Consider the following 23,115-nt stretch of genomic DNA (forward strand, 5'->3'; position numbering starts at 1 on the left):
TCTGAGCCACTTCAGTCTTAGCCAGTAAAGTAATGCCTAAGTTTTACTAACACTGACATAAGTATTTAGGAGATTGTTTGATGAACTTTGCCCAGGTGGCATTAACAAGGGCAGGAATAGCTGCATCAGAGGAGCAGAAGGGTCCTCTATAGGTTTGTTATAGAATGGATGGCCTGTGGCTATTAATTTTCTCATGTGATTTCATGCCCCGCGGCCCCTTTCCATTTTGTTTCAGATTGAGCCTTCTTTGTAATTGACTATGAACCTGTGTAAGTGGACTAGAAAGGTAAGTCTTGGCTAAGATAATAGGTACAGAGAAATGCTGGTTATGAAAAAAAGAATTAGAATGGAAATGATGAGACTATATTGACTGCATGTTGTTGAGTAGCTCAGTGGTTGGTCTTGGCAGCTGGCTATGAAATAACCAAAATAAAATCTAATAGTGCTACATTAATAGCTCTTTGAATTATATATGTCCTGAAATAAAATTATCTTTTAAGATGTGTCTTCAAATATTGATGCCTTAGTTGAGAAGTTTTAGTTTTGGTTTGGAGCTGACATACTCTGTCTTTGCTGATTTTATTAGCTCTGATTCAATAATTTAGGATTTTCTGTCAGGTTATTGTCTGATAGTCCTATAAAACATAAGAACAGATGAGATAGGCAAGCAGATGCAAGGCGTCTGCGGTAATCTGGCAATGCTGGCATTTCCAACAGCTTAATTTACCATATTGCTGCTCTGAGTAACATCTTCTCCAAATGGCCATCTTCCAGGTAGCTGTTGTACTTCTCGAAAACATTTATTGAACTCAGTTTGATCAAGTCTGGTGAAAACTTTTATTGCTGTTTGGATCGATTTGCTCTTATAGATTATGTTCACAAACAAACACATTTGGTCATTATGTTTTTACTATATTATTAGATTCATAACAGGGGATGGATATTGCACAATGAAATGCGGAAAGTAAAGTATTCACAGTTTTCTGTGAAGTATTACTCAGTTTCCTTCAAACTTTAGTCCTAATTTTGCTGCCTCCAAGTATCTTCCAGAGAGTTTGCATAAATTGTAAAATTAAGTCTTTTATTCTAATCACTGAATACTTGCTTTCCTGTACAAAGCACTCTTGTTATTTCAGTATGATACCATACTCTTTGTTGACTGCCACAGTTTAAAGCAGCATTATAGATTTAACCTATCTTTTTACTGATAGTTGCACTTAAGTGTGTTTACACTTATGTTTTCTTAAGTATTTTGGAAGTTCACAGCATATGACCTCAGCTCAATTTTATAATGAAATCAGTAGAATTTTGTAATATCAATATGGTAGATTATTGGAAAGATGTATCTGTTTAGCCTGGAAAGGAAAGTGCATCAAAGAACCACCTTCTCAAATGCCAAAACTCTCTTTGACATAAGTAAACCTACTATTTAAGCTGCTTAAATTATCTTGGTTTATATTGGCTAATTAGTTTAGGGGAAATAGCATTAGTTTAGTTGGTGACTTATGGGTCGAGTTGGAGGAAATTAATCATAGAATCATAGAATAGTTAGGGTTGGAAAGGACCTTGAGATCGTCTAGTTCCAACCCCCCTGCCATGGGCAGGGACACCTCACACTAAACCATGTCACCCAAGGCCTCATCCAACCTGGCCTTGAACACCGCCAAGGATGGAGCATTCACAACTTCCTTGGGCAACCCATTCCAGTGCCTCACCACCCTCACAGTAAAGAATTTCTTCCTTATATCCAGTCTAAACTTCCCCTGTTTAAGTTTTAACTCATTGCCCCTTGTCCTGTCACTACAGTCCCTGATGAAGAGTCCATCCCCAGCATCCTTGTAGGCCCCCTTCAGATACTGGAAGGCTGCTCTGAGGTCTCCACGCAGCCTTCTCTTCTCCAGGCTGAACAGCCCAAACTTTCTCAGCCTGTCTCCATACGGGAGGTGCTCCACTCCCCTGATCATCCTCGTGGCCCTCCTCTGGACTTGTTCCAACAGTTCCATGTCCTTTTTATGTTGAGGACGCCAGAACTGCACACAATACTCCAAGTGAGGTCTCAGGAGAGCAGAGTAGAGGGGCAGGATCACCTCCTTTGACCTGCTGGTCACGCTCCTCTTGATGCAGCCCAGGATACAGTTGGCTTTCTGGGCTGCGAGCGCACACTGAAGCCGGCTCATGTTCATTTTCTCATCGACCAACACCCCCAAGTCCTTCTCTGCAGGGCTGCTCTGAATCTCTTCTCTGCCCAACCTGTAGCTGTGCCTGGGATTGCTCTGACCCAGGTGTAGGACCTTGCACTTGGCATGGTTAAACTTCATAAGGTTGGCATCAGCCCACCTCACAAGCGTGTCGAGGTCCCTCTGGATGGCATCCCTTCCCTCTGGCGTATCAACCGAACCACACAGCTTGGTGTCATTGTCAAACTTGCTGAGGGCACACTCAATTCCACTGTCCATGTCACCGACAAAGGCGTTGAACAAGACTGGTCCCAACACCGATCCCTGAGGGACACCACTCGTTACTGGTCTCCTGCTGGACATTGAGCCATTGACCACAACTCTTTGCGTGCGGCCATCCAGCCAGTTCTTTATCCACCGAGTGGTCCACCCATCAAATTGATGTCTCTCCAATTTAGAGACAAGGATGTCGTGTGGGACAGTGTTGAAGGCTTTGCACAAGTCCAGGTAGATGACGTCAACTGCTCTGCCCCTGCCCATCAGTTCCATAGCCCCATCATAGAAGGCCACCAAATTGGTCAGGCAGGATTTCCCCTTAGTGAAGCCACGCTGGCTGTCACCAACCACCTCCTTGTTTTTCATGTGCCTTAGCATGCCTTCCAGGAGAATCTGCTCCAAGAGTTTGCCAGGCACAGAGGTGAGACTGACTGGTCTGTAGTTCCCCAGGTCATCCATTTTCCCCTTCCTGAAAATGGGGGTTCTATTTCCCTTTTTCCAGTCGTCGGGAACTTCACCAGACTGCCATGATTTTTCGAATATGATCTCTGCTTTGAGATGGCATTGAGAAGCTGATGGTCAGCTGCAGGCTCTAACCTCTGCAGCTAACACTCTGGGGTCCAAAAAATGCCAGATGTGTCCAAGGTCTTAGCCTCTTTTTCCCCAATGACAAATAATCCTGTGTTCTTGTCTCCTTGCAAAATCACAGATGTTCTGCTCCTTCTTCCTAGTTAGAGAACAGAAGTCTTTAACTACTTCTCCTTTCCTAGTCTCTAGTTCTTCCTCCTTTCCTGTGAAAAACAAACCTCCTCTTTAGCCCGTTTTCTGGTAATGTTTTCTCCTTTGCACACCTACTTTTTAATTCACTTTTATGTAAGCCTCAAAGCTGACAACATGGTTCCAAAATCTTGTGTACAGATGATGAAGAACATGTCAAACCACAAGGATTAACAGAGAGAATGTTACTATTAGAAAATGGGTTGGATGTTGCCTTCAAACAGCTTATATATAAATTAATACATTCAACAGAAGTTTAAAAGCAGTCTTTATCTTCCTCTTACACAATATTACCTATGCGAGTTTTCTTGCTTGCATGTGTATGCATATGTATGCTAGATTCCTGTCAGCAGGAACAAGCAGAACAGGAGCATGACTGAAAATGGTTTGGGTATACTGGAGTAAGCCCTACATTTAGTGTCTCATACTCCGAGGGACCTTAGGCTGAGTTTTGCAGAATTATGCAAAATGGTACTGAAGGATATATTCAATATATGCAGTCAGAAAAGTAACTTTCCTGAAGAGCTGTTATGTATATCTAACTCACCTTTAATATCCATTGCCCTTGAGTTTCCTTGCCTTCAAAACTTTTCTCACATCAAGGTTGTTTTGTTGTTTTGGTTTTTGGTGTGGTTTGGTGTTTTTTTTGCTTGTTGGTTTGTTTGGGGTTTTTTTCCCACTAAATACAAGTCAATTTGCTTTTTCTGTCCTGGAATGTCATCGTAACATTTCTTTCTTCCATGTGACTGGTAAAACGCTCATAGCTGACAAACTAAAACAGTAGAGTTCACTTTTGACAAAATATATATTTTCCAAGAGAAATCAATACAGTTTAGAAGGTTCGTCCGTTGCATACCCATGTATTTAATGGACATTTATCCATATCTACTTCTAATTGAAGAGGAGCTTTTTGCTTGAAAGATTGAATATCTGAGCCTTTTTTTCCCCGCAAAACTCTATATAGCTATTTACCTTGCAAAAAGCAAATCACCAAAGAAACCTGATCTCTAATAAACAGTAGTGTTGTTTGCACTCTTATTGTAGCTAAAAAAAAGTTAAGCTACCTTAACCCTTTTCTTCAGTATTTTGAGTCAGTTTAGACTAGGAAACAATGCTGCTCTTGTAAAGAAAAAGTGACAGTTTTATACCCCTCTCTTTAGGACAGCTTGCTGGGTTGAAGTAGCATACATCTACCAGTGCCTGTCATGAATTCACCTTATCATAAACTGTAGCACCCATTTATAATACCGTGTCTTCTGTAAAGATGGCAGTGTGAATGTGTATGCGCTCCTTTGGAAAACAGACGCTCTTCTTGAAGGAAAGCATATCTTTAAGGAAAAATAGAAGATACTTACTGATACAAGCAGGTATGCTTCATGTATGCAGCTAAATCTTCTGTTTATGTTTTTTGTGATCCAGAGACACTTGTTAAAGATGTCTTGAAGGACCTAGAGAAACATCAAGTAAATGTGGAGAATCTCAGCTCAACAGAACTGGATGAGATTGCTGATACTATTGCCAATGCAATTCAAAGTGTTGACATTCAGGAAGAAACTGAAGAGGGTGCTGGAAAAACTAAAAACAAAACAGAAGCACAAACAAGGACAGGAGATGCTCAAGGAAGGGCAGAGGTTCAGAGTGGATTAATGGAAAACAGTGTTAATATACCAGGTATTGATTCTAAGAATTAAGTACAGCAAAAGATAGCTACCTTAATTTTCCTTTAGTGTTTCATATTTGGGCTAGACTTTTTAAAATAAGCTTTAGAGAAGACTGGAAGGAAGTTTCTCTATTTTCCCCCCAAAAGGCTGCAGAGTTTTAGCTTTGTTTTCTTTTTATTGCAGATTATTTATGAAAATGCATCTGTTTGTGAACCTTTGAGTGTCAAGCTTCACAAACAAAATAAACCTACACACCCACTTATATTGAAATACAAATTGCTTTATGCTGTGTGGTCTTAATTTCCCTTTCTTTAAAATGAATTTTTTAAGCAAAACTATAATGAAAAAATATTATATTCCAAGAATGTGTTTTGAAATATGTGGGGAAAAAAATATGTTTTACAGATAGTTGTTCTTCAGTGTGCCACAGTTACTTGCAGTACAAAATCTTAGGTGTAGGTAGAAAACTGCACGTTCCTTTTCCTGCTTGGGGAAATAGAAGAGTTATTATGGTTATTTGCTTCTGTCTGGACACACATTTTCGTGATGATGCAGATTCAGGAGCTACAGTAATTGCCATTAATAAGTTGATAACACAGTGGGACATAAGTTGCCACTCACCCATTCTATATTTTAGGAATCTTATGATATCTAGGACACCAAATACTACATATGCTATAAGTCATAAACAGTGATTTTTACTTGCTCTGTTTTCTTGGTAATATACTGAAATCTGTACTCGTTAGGAATATTCTGGTTATTTTAATTGCCAGTTCTTTTTTTAGATTAAAATGATCAGACTTGAGGGTTTGTCTTGAATCATATTGCAAAAGATGAATAAGACTCAGTTCAGAAATCAAAGCCAGCATTATTTAACTGAAGTTAATGATGTGACTTCATATCATCAGCTAACAGTAGTTAAGCTGCAACATGATACTGGTAGATGATATCTATTAAAATAAGTTGTCTTCCACCAAAATCAGTATGAGGAATGTATATGTTTCCTTTTTCTTTACTATAAATGTCAACTCAGATAGCTAGAGCTATCTTACTCTTTCTTTTTCTTAGATATTGATAAGCTGATATGAAGACTGAACACTTAATTAGCAAAATAACACTTTTACATTGGCTCTTGAAGTACTCAGTCTATTGATCTTGTATTAATTTGCTATCAAAGTGGGGTTAGAACAACAATACTGAATTATGCAGTGCTCTTTACTCTGCCCTTTCAGCTTTGATGTCTTAATGTTTAAACTGCATGAAAAGGCCACCACTAAAAGCAGCCTATAGGCAGGGTTTGTTTCATATATAGTGCTTTCCTTTCATAACTATGTGTTTGTGCTTTTCATGTCCTACAGACAATGGAGTGCATGAAGCCACTGCAAGAATTGATAAAGAGGTAGAGTACCAGTATTTCAACAAAACAAGTATTCCATCTCAGAATGTCAGGTTAATATGCAGTGAAGTTTACAAACATACTTCTGAAATACAACACCTGTTTTGTGTCTTCTGTGCATACAATTCAATACCTCAGCATTGGGTACTGAAGGCATATTGTTGTTGATGTACTTAATGAGCATTTATTTAAATCTTAACCAATTTTATTTTTTTTCAGTACAAAAAAGCGAAGTTAAGTCATGTTTTGCCTTTCTTTCATTGGTAAACAGACAGAATCCATAACAGATCCCAAAGTTCAGACAAATTCAGGCTTTTCCTTAGGTTAGTAAATTTTGAGTATTGAGGTGTTAATGAAAACATCCTTCTTTCACCTGTCCCTTGATCCTTAGTTTTGGGGAATGTAAGTACCCTTGCTCAGATAATCTGTCTAGTTTTCAGAATCAAATAAGTAAACATACTCCTTCTGAGGGCATAGGTTTGTGGGAGGATTCAAGATTTCCTCTCCTTTCATGGGATCTGTCATTCTTTACTTTCACACTTTAGTTCCAAATTGTTGAACGTCAGAGGTATTTCTAAACTTCCAGGCATTACATCTCATACCTTAGGTGGTAACACCAAATTTTGGATTTTAATCCAGATTACTTCTGCAATATTCCTCATAAGCTTTGAACCATATCCTATAGTTTTATGTCCAATATTCAGCCATTTTTGAAAAATTTAAAAAGTGACCATATGACATGTATATTGAATGGGCTCCACCATATCAATAAGAGTTTGAAAGATTATATCCAGATTTAGTTCAGTATACCATTCCTGTGTTTAGTTGTAAAAATAATAATACTATTTTTAAATAATATTTACAGAATACTTCAAGACTAGTTAACTTCTTGAATGAGAATGCATTACCTGAAAATATACCTGAAGATCTTACACCTGAAAAATCTACTAAGACAGAAACCAAGAAATCTGAAGACACTGGCTCTTCTTCCTCAGAAGAAATAAATGCTGGTGTCGAAGATGTTAAAAGTGAGACTTTCACAAGGGAACTGATAGCTGCAAAGAACAGTGAATCTGACTCTAAAGACCCGAATGAAACCCGCTACTGGATTAAGGACTCTTTAATGCAGGATCAAAACTCCCATGAAAAGCCTCAAAATAATATGGGACAAGGCTTACAACTTGAAGTGAAGTCTTCTGAGGAGAAAGAATATGGCTATATTGTGACTGTGAAAGAGTAAGTATAGCAGCCAATATGAATGGCATTCTTAACTGGAGAAAAGATAAAGTCATTGCACCTAATGAAATATGAATGCACAAGAGGAAAATGCCATGGGCCTGATTTTTAATACATCTGAAACTGGAACCTGTTCAGTGCTTTGATGAAAATACAAGAAAACAGTTCAATTTTCTTATAGTTGCCTTTCCTCCAATGCAGAAGATATTTATTTTGCAGGTCTTTTGCTCAGACCTCTATCTTCTCATATTCCAGTGACCTTCCAATATGTCAGTAAGTGTGCTTATGGTTAGGATGTGAGCTTTAAATATTTGACTTGAAAGTAGCCTAAATATCAATGCCTGAGTCATTCTTTCAAAAAATGACACACAATAATAAAGCACAATATTTTCTCTCTGGTTTCATTTTGATCTGAAAATGCCATATATAGGAATCCAAGCATCACATATGCAGCTAGTTTAGAAAGAAAGGCCTAATGATTTCAGGTTATGTCAGTAATTAATTTGACATTTAATACTATGCTTTCAAAAGACAGCTTTTTTTCCCCTGGGGTTACACAGTTAATTACAGGAGCACATAGGAGTTTAGACCAATGTGGTGGGCACTTTTACATCCTTCCTCCCCCCACCTCTCCCTTCAAGAACAATGTTATCTTTTTTTTTTTAGCAACCCTAACTCATCGTCTGTGAGAAATTAGCGATTTCTAGGATGGGCTTACAAATTTCTGCCCAGAAACTACAGAGAAACAGAGACAGAAACTTCAGTAGCATGGTTTGATTATTTGGTCTCTCTCAGAGTTATTAATGGGATTGAAAGCAATAGGATTGTGGAGGATTCTTGTTTTTACTGTACTGTGGTGCTTTGAAATGCATGTGACTGCATATCAGAGAGAGCTCCTTATTCACCTTCTCCCAGAGGCTACACTTGAGAAAAATGGGATCATGAAGAAAGGGTGGCATTTGGGGGGGGAGAGATTTTATGCTGTGCATGGAAGGAGAGAGAGTGAAACCTGAGGCTTGGCAGCCTGAACACATCAGAGACAGAGACTGAGACTTCTCAAAAAGTAGGGGACAAACGCCCATTCCTCAGAGATAATGGAAAGAATATATTTCATAAGGACTCAGAGGTTACCTTGCTGAAAATAAAGTTACTTAGGCACTAGAATGAGAGATGCTGAAGGAAAGTGCTCAACTTGTGAGATCATAGTGGGAATGAGAGTTATATTAATAGATCCTGGCATTGTTATCATGTTCAATCCTGAGTTTTATTTTCACCATTTTAGCGTTAAATATTTTTCTCTTTCTAAAGAAACCCAGCTCTTGAGTTTAGAAAAGACATTTTGGGAGTTTTGGAGTACTTGCTTTAAGGAGTCCCAAATGATTTGAGGTCCTCAAACTTCTATTAACTTATCTGTATGTCAATAACCACTGTTAATCATTATTTAATGACCAAGTGCTTTGAATTTAATTAACCAGTTTTAAAATGCTTTTGCATTTACATTTTTCAGTTGTTTTCCTGTGATACTCATTTTCATTGACCGGTTTCTGTAGCAGGCTCACTATTCTCAAGAACCTGCCTGAGGAGAAAACCAATTAGAGAGTATTCTAACTGTTCTTTTATCTAGGTTGTACCATAGTCCTTCAGGTAGATTGCATTTCTATTTGCTTTTTGCAGAAGGGACACTTAAGAGTCTCATTCTGTGTTTTTGAAATCAGGCTAACAGAAATTCATGGGATAGCCTAGTTTAACCCCACCTCTTGGTTCTTGCCTATGAATGCTATGTGAATCAGTAAAAGCTGTTTTTTCCCCAGCTTAGTACTACTTTCCCCAGGCCTTTTAACTCCAACTTTTATATTCAACAGTATCTTAACAACACCACCTCCCTTGACTATGCAGACTTATTTGGCTCATGAATTCTCTAAAACCTTAGAGCTTTCAAAACTCAGTGTAATGGGAGACCTGACTTTTCAGTCTTCACAACATGTAGACTCTTCACTGTGTCATCTTAGGAGGTTTTCTTCCTAGCTAGTTCTTTGGTGACGGGTTTTCCCCTAATTATGTCTATTATCATTCAGTGGAACTTGATGAGGAAGGTTATTTCCCCGAAGGCTCTTGGTTCTAGAGGACTCCGTATACACAAATTTTTAATCTTCTTTACCACTGTCAATACCAGAAAGACAAAAAGTACTTTCCTTGTATACTAGATTATGAGTAACTTTTGGGCAAAATGGGATAAACATCGGAATGCTAAAAATGCTCATAAACAATGAGAAAAATTTTACGGTAGTTTAGATCATAAATTCAAAAATATAAGCTTATCAACCCAGTTTTAGTTTCCACTGGCAACCAGCTCATTCCACAAAGCATGTACTATTGGTATTCAGAAAATTTAACTCATAACTCCTTGCTACATCCTTAGCACTTTGGGTGCAACTAGATGTCATCTTCTCCAAAGACACTGTAGAGAAGATAATAAGCTTTCATGCTTTTTTCTTTTTTTTCAGGTCCTAATCTAGAATGAGTTAATTATTAAAGAGAATTAGGTGTTTGAGTTGAACTAAAGAAAAAATTCCTTTTGTACCAGGATTATGTTGCATCTGATCTGCAGCAAACTGATTTTGGTTCAGGGTTCTTAGCCAGTGACTTACATCTCTTCAATGATTTGACCCTCCTCAGCATTTCAACTGCATAATGTACTGATTTAACTTTTGTTGTTGCTGTTGTTAAACTTGTTTTAAATAGGTTTATCTGAAATGTAAGAGTAAAATATAACCCCCATATTTCACAAAACAAAATTACATATTCTTAAGTTTTGTAAGAATAACAAGACCTGTTTAGGAAATTCCACATGCTAAAATTGGACTTGTCGACTCTGCAGGAACAGTGAAATACTTTCTACAGCAGTTCATGGATCTATACATATTATTATTTCCCACAACCATTTCTTTAGTACATAAAGAGGCCTTAGAGAGCAATTGTACCCGTTTAGCTAAGAGTTTCAGTAAGGACTTGTTTTCATGAATGTATCTGTAATTGCATTTTTTTTCTTGGGGGAGTGAGGATAGAGAAAGTGATGTTTGTTAACTATCTGTGCACAGAAGGGAAAGTTTAATGTCCTTTTAAGGAATGTTTCTTTAGTAAGCTTCCTGTATCATTAAGTACCAGAAATCTAACTGGCTGTCTACAGGAAATAAATATTATTAATAAATTTAATTTTTAGAAAACTGTACATGCATGTTATATTCATACAGTGGAGTAAAGGATCTGGAACTATTCCTAGTCAGATCTTTAATCCATGTCAATCTAAAAATCACTCCTGTTTGAGAGGTGATTGTAAGTACTCAGGAAATTTATTTCATAATTGATCTTTGATATTTTTAGGCCTGAACTTGATGATCTCAAAGATCTTTTCCAACCTCATTCTGTGATTTTCTGTTTAGATCTTTAAGCTTTTTAAAAGTTCTCTGTTTTAAATAAAGAGTGAGCTGGAGCTACAGGTAGACATGAAATCTTTATAACAGCCTGTTAGACAAATTAACATTTGAAGTATCTTTCTTGTGGCAGTTAGCGCATTTAAAATTATAAAACTAAAATTGTGATTCATGTGGGTGTTTTTAATCCACTCTTAACTTGAGCACACAAAATGAAATGCCAAAATATAATGAGAGGTACTTATTTATTTTCCAGTACTACATCTTTGTATGGTCTGCTACAGCCAATACTACATTTTTGTATGGTTTTCTTCTTTCTCCATAAAGCAATAAGTCATAGTTTCAATGCATCAATTTTTATTTGCCACTTTTTTTTTTTTTTTTTTTTTGAGCAAAAAAGCTTCATTTTTACAGCTGAAACATCTGTCTTTTGGTGAGAAAAGAAAGTAGTCCAACGTATTTATAAACTGGGGATAACAGCTTGAGTTCTTTTCACCTGATCTCAAAATGAAACTGTAAAGATTAAGCTAAAAAGATTATACTGGCAGAACTTGGAGGTTTTTGGTCATGGGTCAGTTTACATGACAGCAGGCCTGCTGGCAACAGACCTGTCGCAAAGGGAGAAATGGATCTTTGCACAGGAGTTAGCAGGGCTCATTGAAAAGAGCTTTAAACTAGTTTTGAAAGGAGAAAGGGATAAAATCAGGCTCACTAGAGATAAGCCTGGGGGTGGCATGCAAATGCTTGAGTGATGGTGGTTCTGCAGTCTGTCATCTCAGTGGAGGTAGGGGATGGAGATCCATGCAGCAGCAAAGACACCAGTGTTATTGATGTGTTAGAAACCGTGGCAGCGCCTGAGAATGGTCAGATGGGAATTAGGGCTTCTCCTCCCCAAAAGGTGGTGGGATCAATATCCCAGCTGAAGGACACCTACGCCAATGCACACAGTTGGCAGCTGGTCACAATTGGTGTTCCTCAGGTCTCCGTACTGGGGCCAGTTATATTTAATATCTTTATCAATGATCTGGATGAGGGAATTGATTGCATCCCTCAATAAGTTTGCAGGCAACACCAACCTGAGTGGGAGTGTTAATCAACTTGAGGGTAAGAAAGCTCTACAGAGGGATGTGGACAGGCTGGATTGATGGGCTAAGGCCAGTTGTATGAAGATCAGGAAGGCCAAGTGCCAGGTCCTGCATTTGGGTCACAACATGCAATGCTACAGGCTTGGGGAAGAGTGGCTAGAAAGCTGCCTGATGGAAAACGACCTGGGCATGTTGGTCATCCAGCTATGAATATGAGCCAGCTTGTGCCAAGGTGGCCAAGAAGGCCAAAAGCATTCTGGCTTGTATCAGACATAGCATGGCCAGCAAGACTAGGAAAGGGATTGTCCTACTGTACTTGGCACTGGTGAGGCCACTCCATGAATACTGTGCTCAGTTTGGGGCACCTCATTACAAGGGATATGCTGAGGTGCTGGGGTGTGTCTAAAGAGCAATGAAGCTGGTGAAGAGTCCAGAGCACAAGTCTTATGGGGAGTGACTGAGGGAACTGGTGGTGTTTATCCTGGAGAAAAGGAGGCTGGAGGGAGAGCTTATTGCTCTCTACAACTACCTGAGAGAAGGTTTTAGTGAGTTGACATTGGATGAGCTGCCCTAGTTGGTGGAGACACCATCCCTGGAGGTATTCAGAAGCCATGTGGATGTGGTGATTAAGGGCATGGTTTAGTGGTTTATTGTCAGTGCTATGATAACGGTTGGACTTGTTGATCTTAAAGGTCTAAACAGTTATATGATTCTATGGTTCTACTCAGTGCTATAGTTGATAGATGTCAGGTATGATCCGTTCACCATGAGATTCTCAGGCTTCTATGGCTTTGTGAGTGTGATCCAAGGAGCTACTAAGACTGCTTGAATGAATGCCTAGAGTGCCAGCTTTTAATTGTTCCACAAAGCAAAGATTTCCATGATTTCCATGTGATTCTTGAAGAAAAGATTTGTGATCAAGGCTTGTCAAAACTGCAGTCTGATTGTCAGTGGCAAGAACAATAGGTTACTCCTGCTGTGTTTGTCGAGTGACCTTTCAGATGGTTGGAACAGTGCAATCCATACCAATCCATAACATCCATCAGCACTAAGCTTCAGAGTGAATTGACAGTTTCAGTGGAGAAAATTGTCCCGCAAATCCTCCACTGTGCTGCTTCAGCACTTTATTATGCCAACAGACCAATCAAATTGAGCGATTTACTTTTTTGCTCTTTCCGCCTTCAAAAAATTGGTATTCTACCACTGTAAGATGTGTGTGAAAGAGGTTTGTTTCTTTCTCAGTATGACTGCTTTGAACTGTTTCTACTAATTTTAGCATGGAATTTCCAAAGTAATCTTATAAAACAGAGTTATCTAGATGATGTTATTTTCATCTGTATGCTACTTTGGCTGTAGTTATAAAATACCTCTCCATTATGGAGCAGGGTTAAATCAGTTTGAGATCTCAAATCAGAGGAGTCTTTGCCTTTGGACAAAAAACCTCTTCCTATTTTCTGAAATTCTAGTTCTTCGGGTATGGAAAAAATGCCAACACTCCCATTTGTCTGGCAGGTTATGCTCTAAGCTGACAGCCAAGATCCCTCAATCAAAACATTTGAACAATGTTTAGCCTCCTGAGCCTCTCATGAGGAAACCCAAAGCCTGGCTTTCCAGAACATGTAGATCTTACCACCTCCAGTAAAACTAAATGCAAGTTGCTGAATGCTCAGCATTTTAAATAGTCAGACTGGTGCAATTTCTTAAATATGAGCTTGAGTAGTTAAATACATTAAGAAAAATCCTAATTTGAGAGTAGAAAGTTCATCTCTTCATTGCTTATCAGTCTTTTAAGCTTTGAAGGCAAGTCATGCTTTTCTGAAGCCATGCTTGGACACCCATTGCAAAGGAACCTGTGCTCTTTCTCTGTTTAACAGAATGCATGTGCTTGAAGTTTTTAATGTAAATGCAAGACCACAGACAGCTCGTGGCAGCTCTGTTATCTTGTGAGCCAACTTCTGGCATTGTTGTATTAGTCAGTTCCGGGATATTTTGTGTTTTGTCATATGTTAACTCTTGATTCCAGAATGTATTAAAAAAAAATATGTAGTCAGTAAATCTGTTCGCAATGTGTTAACTTAATTGCATCATACATGTATTTCTATGCATTTAATTTGAGGTAGCTGGTATTCTGCTCAAATGCTGTGAAAAAAGCTGAAAATGGATCGTGTGTTCATAATATAAAATTGCCATGGAATATGATTATTCTGACCCATTTAACATGCTGAAGGGATAGGTTAATTCCAAATGCTTGATATTGTTTCTCCACCTTTACAAAGGTGATAAATGGTACTGCTTTGCAGTTAATGATTGCTTTCTGAAGGATCATGTTCAGGTTAGGCCCCTGAAGCTGGGTTGTAGAGAACTCTTAGTTTATTCCCCAAGTTTTCAGTTTTCCTAGGCAAGTCATTAAAGAATTGTGCTTCTATGATCTTCATTACTTGATTTCCTTACCAGGTTAAAATATTTAGTGCATTTGAATTGCATTTTAAAATTAAATTTAAAATAAAGATGAGAAAATTAATCATAATATGTACAGCAGTGAAACAGGGCTAATAGGTTTTATTGTTCTTTGTTACTGGAAGGTCTTGATGTTTCTTAGAAGGTGAGCTTTTGTATTCCATGAAGCTTTTCAGGTCTTTTTTAGGAAATAATAATAAAATGTTCTTGTCTTTTAATACATATATTCCAAAAGAAACACTGATTTGACCTTCTCTGCATATCTCAATGTCCTCTTTGAAATTGTTATTCTACCTGCAAGTGCACTTTATCAAGGGAAAAAGATTTGTGCATATTCTTTACTGAACTTCTACAACTAGCCTTAAAAACTAAAAGAAATTATAAACATTCATAAAACAGAAAGGCTCTTGCTACTAAGGTCTGTTAAAATCAGCAAGAGACAGAGACAGCATTGCTCATATTAAATAAGAAATTAAATGCAAATTTTTATCCCTCACTTTGTCACTTTCCCTAACAGTCTCTACCCTTGTATAAATAAGCTCCGTAAATGTCCATTGTTGATCTTAAAGACAAAAGTTTTACCTCTGATAACATATCTTGACTCCCTACCTAAATAATATGGATGGAAAATACTTGCCTATGAATTTATCCAGTAGAGACAATTCTGTCATTGTGTCTCAGCACTGTAATGAGTGGAGAGCCATAGATCTGGAATCTTTCTTGGCTAACTCTTTACATGTAATTATTCATCCTCCCAGAGTTTCCTAGACATAAAATCATTCTTCCCTCTTTAATCTTCTGCTTTCTTTGTGATACTTAGAAAGTGGCAGAGATCATATCCCTCCATATTACTGCTTCGCTGCCTTAATTCTGATATTAGATATTCCCGTAGGAAAATGGTACCTCATGCTTTTTATTCATGCACAAGAAAATAACAAAAAAAATGGTGGTTACTGTAGCTTTGCCATAGAGAGCATGAATACTGGTGTGTTTTGTTCAATACAAGAGTTCAGCTTTGAATATATTGAATTTCTTCTTATCTGTTGTATGTGCAGAGATAAGATGATAGTCTATTCTACTTCTGTTGCCCTTAGCTTTTGTGCTTCCAAAATCTGCTGAAATATCCCAGAATATCTCACCTGCTGATGTAAATCACTTTACACAAGAGAAGAGTCCTTCTGAGAGTCCATCTTTGCCTCCTCTTAGGGCTTCGCTTCCCCTGATGTTTTCCTCTGCTTTCTACTGGGACCAGCTTTGCATTTTTACCTCTAGAGGAATATCCAGAGCAAAATTTTCAGTTGATGTAGCTAGTGGCCAGGTGATCTGTCACACTAGCAACAGTAGTGGCAAGGAATCACTCTGGTCCCTTAAACCGATGAAAGGCAGTAGGTAATTGCAGGACTGTGCCTGGAGTCCCCAGTAGTGCCACAAGGACCAGCTCACGTTTATGTCTCCCTGCTTAGCTGAACAGATATGGCTGTTGACCTAGTTTCTCAGAACAGGCATTCCCAGACACTCCAATTCCTGTCTTTCCATGCCTTCTGTGCCACATTATCATTCCTTGTTCAGGTCTCACACATCAGCTCTTTAGAGAGAGCAGATGGTGCAGATACTCCATAACATCTCTGTGAGCAGGTCCAGGTTACTCTGCTGGCTGCAGGCTATAGACCTTTGAGGATGCGTGTTACATATTCCTGAACTAAGGATGGGGCTGGGAGCTGTGCTTTGTTTTTATAAACAGTGGTAGTCATTAAAACCCTGAGATGCTGGAGTAACTCACAATAACATATGGTCAATATTTTTAGTATTTCACAGTGGGTTTTTTGGTAATTATCACGTAGTTCATTATAAAAGAGTGATGAATTTTAAGCTTTTGAAATGAATGAGAGGAAGAAAGCCAAAGATCAAGATTCCTGGGAATGAAGCAAAATTAATCATAATGCAGCCTATTATCTACCAGTACTTTTCATAAGTGACATTCTGCCCAGTCCTGGGAAGCTCAGATATGAAAATGCCATCACTTAATTTTTATGCCTGAATTTATTTCTTTTTTCCTAGATTCTTAAGACAGATAGCATGTACACAATGTAAATGCTGACTACTAGAAGTTAGAATAAAGTAATTTTAATCTTACTCTAAAACATATTTATTTCACACAAATGAATTTGTGTAAGTAGAAAATCAGTGAGGGCTAATTCAGAACGCAGAGAATAAATTGGAACTGAGAAAACATTAATTTGTCTTTCAAGTAGATATTCTGGCTTTCCACTGGCACTTGTTTGAAGAAGGTGTGCCACAATATAAAGAATAGGTATATTTGTTATAGTATGGACATTTTTTTTATAAAAATTCAGTTTTAAAGCCTCCAGTGCTGGGAAATCCACCACTTCCCTGGGGAGATTATTCCAAAGCTGATTGTCCTCATTGTGAACAGTTTTCCTCTGGTGTCCAACTGGAATCTTCGCAGGAGTAACTTGTACCCATTATCCCTAGTCTTTTCCATGTGACTCCTTGTAAAAAGGGAGTCTGTCTTCTTTATAGCCAAATACCAGAACATGGTGATAAGGTGTCCACTGAGCCTTCTTTTCTCAAGGCTGAACAAACTCAGTTCTCTCACCCTTTCCCCATGTGGCAGGCTTCCCAGTCCTTTTATCAGCCCTGTGGCCCTTCTCAGGACCTTCCCCAGCCTAACCACATCTTTTTTGTATAGCAGAGACCAAAACTGAACACAGTATTCCAGGTGTGGCCTGGCGAGCACTAGGTAGAGTGGGATAATGACTTCTTTATTTCGCCGTTGATGCCCTTGTTGATGAAATCCAGTATCTTGTTGGCTTTCTTTGCTGTGACAGCACACTGTTCGCTCATATTGAGCTTGTGTCCACCAGGACTCACAGGTGCTTTTCCATACAGCTGCTACCAGCTGGGTAGATCCCAGCCTGTGCTGCACTATTGGATCGTGTTTTCCCAGGTGCAAGACCTTACACTTGTCCTTGTTAAACTTCATAAGGTGGTTATTAGGTTGTTGGATGTTTTTTGTCATTCTTAATTTAAATCACTTGCATTATAACTTTTTACAAGGGCATGCAGTGATAGGACAAGGGGAAATGGTTTTAAACTGAAAGAGGGTGTATTTAGATTAGACATTGGGAAGAAATTCTTTACTATGAGGGTGGTGAGACATTGGAACAGGTTGCCCATAGAAGCTGTGGCTGCCCCGTCCCTGGAAGCGTTTAAACTCAGCTTGGATGGGGATTTGAGCAACCTGGTCTAGTGCAAGGTGTCCCTGCCCATGGCAGGAGTTTGGAACTAGATGAACTTTAAGGTCTCTTCCAACCCAAACCATTCTAAGATTCTATAAATTGGTCCAGGTATCCAGTTTCCAGTTGGAAACTGCCTTCAGGGAAGAGGGAAGATATGAAGGAAGGGAAAAAATGAAAAGTTGCAAGTGCATTAAAATCTGTATCATCAGTTATCCTCAATCTCATTAGTTAATTACTAGTAAGTAGGAGTAGTTTGACAAGAAAGAACAATTTTGCATTTTTAAGGCTGTTTTGCATCAGAGATTAAGGGTTCATGAGAAATGGACTCCAGTGCTTTTTCTAACTTTCAGCTTAAAATCCATTGGGGAGTACTTTGTTGGGGCCCATTTCAGCCTCAGAAAAGAGAACATCACAATTATGGCACAGATTATTGTCATTATTTCTGTGCTTCTGCTAGCAACAAAGCATCTGTAGGAATTTGTTGCTATTAACACAGCTGGAGGTAGTGCATGTTTGAAGTAATGCAAGTACAGGCTGGCACAGTGTCACACTCCCATTATAACTCTAGAGAGTTGATCTTTCTTGACTTCTCTGTCACTCTCATGCTTCCATGATGCTGTTATCTCCTCTGACCTTCATAGCCTGACCACTGCCATTGATTTTTAGGCAAGTGTCATTTGTGTTACAAATTGGTCTGGACTTGTATCTGTCTGTATTAAGAGGTTTAAATTCACACTTACTGGTGGTGGGAAAAGAGGGAAAATACTGTGGAAAGTGGGAATTTGCTGAGCTGTCAAAACAGAAGTAAGCTTAAAAAGGTTTTATGGCTAATAAAGCCTTTGAGGAAACAAGCATAGAAAAATGAATCTGCAGCCCAATGCAGTAAAATTTCAGTGTCCTTAAAATGATTGCAATAACAGTACCAGCTGTGAAGTCAGGCAGCTCTCAAACAATCCAGTGAGTAGTTCTGTGCTCAGAAGTTATTTTGTTGCTTTATTAATCCTGAATTTACAAAATTAATCATTACTTGCCTAAATTTAAGGCACAAACCACTTTCAAACCAAATTAAACCCATTAAATGCTGAAATACATGCCTTCTCTAAGCCTTTATTGGGGATATGTGCTTCAAGAGGTATGAAACTGTACTGAAACATGAACAAAAGAATCAAATTCAGACAGACAAGGCAGGCTGTTGTAATGTCATGGACTTGAAGCATCAGTGCTCAGGACTTTCATTATAGATTATGGGATGAGTTACTCTCAGGGGCACTTCCAGACAAGAGGAATAAATACAATTTTGGTGTCTAAATGTTTTTTTTTAGGCTTGGTAGGTTCAGAAAGAATTTGATGGCAACACTGTAAATTACTTTGATGTTAAAGCATTCCCAGTAATCCTTGCTGTGTCAGTTACCTCTTCTGTGACATGGAGCAAACCACCCTAATTCTCAGTTTCTTCTCCATTGTATATATAATATGCATCTTTCTTGTGATGAGTGAGACTTCTTTTGTGTCTGGAAAAGATAAGTAGGAGGTGAGGAGGGATGGATTTAGTAGCTTTATACCAGTGGTTGCCAACCTGATGAGAATGGGAGAGTCGTGTCATTGTGTTGCCATGTCTTCTCTGACATGCCATGTGCTACCTGAGGTGGCAGGAGCACTCACTTCTTCCATAGGGCATGCGTAGATGACACCATACACCATATATTCCCTTCCCAACGCAACAACTTTCCTTTGGATTGCAGGGTGCATGGCTCAGATGTTGGTAGCTAGCAGCCAGATCGGAGAGGTTTGGTAAGTAACCTTCCAAGTTAAAGAATAGTGGTTTTGATGTGCTGGAAAGTGCAATGAAGCCAGTTCCTGGGACACAGGAGTCATGGGAAAGAGGGGAGTGAAACTCTCGAGGATGGTAAAGGTTCTGTTTATTGTGATGGCATGAGCAGCTCTCCCATAGTTCACTTACTACTGAAATTTGCACACAAAGAAGTTCACATACTTCTATTTCATGCTTCAATAGCTGAGTTTCCCATTATGTTGCTTGTTAAAATATTTACTAATCTTAGCAGAAAGAAAAAACAAAACAAAACAAAACAAAACCACAGAAAAAACCCCAAAACCCCAGATAATGAAAGAGAAGCCAAAAAAGAAAAATAAAATTAAACTGCCCTTAAAATAAAAGCTTTCCTAGACTTGTTTTCAGCTTTTCTGTGTCGAAGAAGTGCTGTGATCACTAACTCTGAAATCACATCAATGATAAGCTACTATTCACTTTTTAAGTCTTGGCTATTTATATCTGAAGGGCACTGAGCCTTGGCCTCCAGGACACTATGCCAGGGACCCTCTCTTCTCCTTCATGGCAGCATCACACCTGAACGACCCTCAGGAGCAAATCACCTTCTGATGAGATACATCAGACTCTCCCGAGAGAAAAGCTTCTATTGCAGCAAAACTGCAAGTTGCACCTACCCTTTAAATCAACAGGAGATAAATGGGATGCTCTTCATACTGACTTTAAGGAGAATGAGTCACAGAGCAAGGGCCAGGGTGTCACTGTGGATTAAGAGCTGGTTATGAGATACGAGAGAAAGATTCGTCATGAACCACTGCTTCTCAGTGTGTAGAGAGATTAGTGATACCCCATGGGCAAATTGTCTCTGTTAGGAAGAACTATGGAGGATTTAGAAAAATTCCAGATGGATTTAAATACATTGAGGGATTAAGGAGCACAATGGTAGGTGAAATTCAGCTGGAACAAGTGTGACAGAATAATAGATATTAACAAAAATAGTTCTTTCTGAAAAAAAAAAAAAAAAAAGGAAATTCCTCATAGTCTGGGCTATGAGGCTGTGGAAAATTTTGAAGAAAGGATTTGCTGCGTTTAGATACATGAATCCTACCCTTGGCACAGTAGCTCATATTTTCAGACTTAAAAATTTCAAAGAAAGCATGCAAATCCTGAAGTCGGTGGACCATTTCCCTGCCATGTTTCCAAAAAAATAAACCAGTCTAATACATATCACTGAGGTCAAAAGTTGAGCAGGTGGTTTCTTTAAAAGTGAAAGATTTTTAGAAGTAATGAGCATATACATAATCACATTAACTAATTGTTTATAGAATTATACCATAATCTTATTTCTTTATTTTCGGAAGGAATACTCTTGCTGCAGGGTATAAGGCAAATTTCTGATCTCTGTTCTTTGCCTAGGCTGCACTGCAGTGTGTGCAAATGAAAATGGATTGCATGGCTGAGATTATCAACCCAATCTGGAAACATGAGGTTCATGTGTTTTATAAGATTCATGTAAGGATGAAATGACACTGTTCTGCATTACTAAGGAGACTGTGCTGCATGCTAAGAAAGTCATACTGCTATAGACTGTTGTCCTTCCAATGAGGGGAAGCCAATTTGATGTCAATGCACAGAAACATTATTCAAAAATGTCCAGGTGGATCTTTCTTAAATAATTATTTGAAGCTACAGAATGCATCTTTCTTAAAATTCAATATTTAAAAACACTAGAGGAAAAGAAAATCTTCCACGTGAAAGAAGCTCCTTATGTGTCTGCTATGTGAGCAACTTAAAAAAACCTCATAAACACTCAGAATAAATACAGAGAGGTAGGAGGATCCAGCAAAATTGTTTGCCAGTTTAAGCCTCAGATTAGGTTCTAGAGTGAAATAGCATCACTATAAGACACTGATCCTCAGTGAACCCAGCAAGGTGGTTGTCAAACTAGGATTTCTGGTAGATTATTTTTAATAACACGTGAATCTGTGGGGTAAAGACACAACTGAGAAAGAATTTTACAGTTCTCACCCTCCACTCTCACCTGCAGGGCCTAATCCGCATGTGCCCATCATTTTTTTAATTAAAGTTGATTATTGAAATGAAATTCTTCAACAGATTTAGTCCATTCAGCTTCTGTTTTCAAAAATGTTGGGTGTCTGTCTTGTTATCCATGTGGTTAATACCTTTTTCCTTTAAGACACATTTCTAAGGTTAAAGTTGAAATGAAGTTATTTCAGAATTTAGAGTGAAAGCCAGATGGCCTCATTCTGGTGCCAAATCTAGAGCTGCTGAATGCTGCTCATTGTCCTAAGGGATGGGGATGTCATCCACTTCATTTGACATCACTGTGGTCCCCAAGAGACAAGTGGAGACATACCCACATATGGAGATTATTAGGCACCTCGTTTCTTCCACTGATTAGAAAGGACTTTTGGAGACTCCAGAAGACAGCCCAGACTGCAAGGTATCTCCCTGTTTCACTGAGACACATGTAGGATATTCTGGGATCTAGTGTGTCTAGTGCTCCTCTGATGAAAGGCACCATACATAGTATGTTCTGCCTGTCTTCTGCTTATTACTGCAGAGGTTAGAAAATGAAGCAGGAGATGGAAAAGATCTAACTGAAGTTGGTCTGAGCAGTTTTAACTTCCACATCCTAAGAGAGTGTTCTGTGTACCAGCTGTGAGTGGTAGCACTGTCCCTCATCCTTTCAATGGCCTAGTGGTTCATCTTCAGACATAAAAGCAACAGAGGAGGACAGACAACATGCAAGAGGGCATGACTCTTGCAGCACTCAGGAGGAAGGAAGACTGCTGGTTCAAACTTACTTCTTCAGCATGTGTGCATTTTACCTTAGTAAATACTGAAAGTGGTTTTAAAATAAAAATTAGTCCAAGTAAAAAATATCTCCTCCCTAAAATTCCTAGGCCCTGGGTTCAGGTTCTGCCTTCCTCTGGATGAGATGTGGATTCAGCACTATTCAAGCTGAACAAACTTTTGAACTTTCAGGAAAAATATAGGTTGAGTGTAGATGCCATTGTGCCGGACTTTGGATAGCAAAAGAGAAGCTGGGTGTGAGAGTGGCATTTACCTCCACAAAAAATGCCCTTTCTGATACTGCTGGGAGGTCTCTAGTTAAGCACTCAGGCAACTTTCAAGCTGTAGAAAAATGCCTTGCAATTTTACTGCAATACTTCGTGCTCTTAGAAACAGCAAACAGGCCTTCATTGTCTCTGTCCCGATTCAAGCAAATTTTAGGTGGATTCAACCCTATCTTACTTAAGATTTCACTGGGGATTAGACTGACATTTATATTTAAGAAGTGCAATTCCCAATGTCAGGCCTATTTCTGTACTGTAGATTATTCTTCATTTTTGCAGAAAATGATTCAATTGAACTAATCTGACAGGGCTGACTGGATGTCCATTATAGTGCTGCATTACAATTGCTAAACAGAGTATTGGAAGGGCACTAGGTACAGTCTGGTAAAGACAATACGTAATATGAATGATAGCACTAAGGGAGCATTTCGAAGTTCAGTAAGTGGGTTTCTGAAGACACTTGGCAAGGGGG

The 23,115-nt window shown here is 38.7% G+C and overlaps 1 protein-coding gene across 1 annotated transcript in view; it reads left to right on the forward strand.

The window, feature by feature from the left end:
- Positions 1–23,115, forward strand: part of PTPRN2 (protein tyrosine phosphatase receptor type N2) — a gene marked incomplete at both ends in the record, with an annotated part of 676,226 nt that overhangs the window by 261,580 nt on the left and 391,531 nt on the right. Inside the window, 3 exons of the mRNA XM_080609627.1 lie at positions 4,650–4,901; positions 6,250–6,335; positions 7,153–7,523. Of these exons, the coding sequence (XP_080465753.1) occupies positions 4,650–4,901; positions 6,250–6,335; positions 7,153–7,523 (709 nt within the window). The remainder of the gene's footprint in view (positions 1–4,649; positions 4,902–6,249; positions 6,336–7,152; positions 7,524–23,115) is intronic.

Source organism: Psittacula echo (genome assembly GCF_963264785.1).
Source record: "Psittacula echo genome assembly, chromosome: 2".
In the NCBI taxonomy this organism is placed as follows: Eukaryota; Metazoa; Chordata; class Aves; order Psittaciformes; family Psittacidae; genus Psittacula; species Psittacula echo.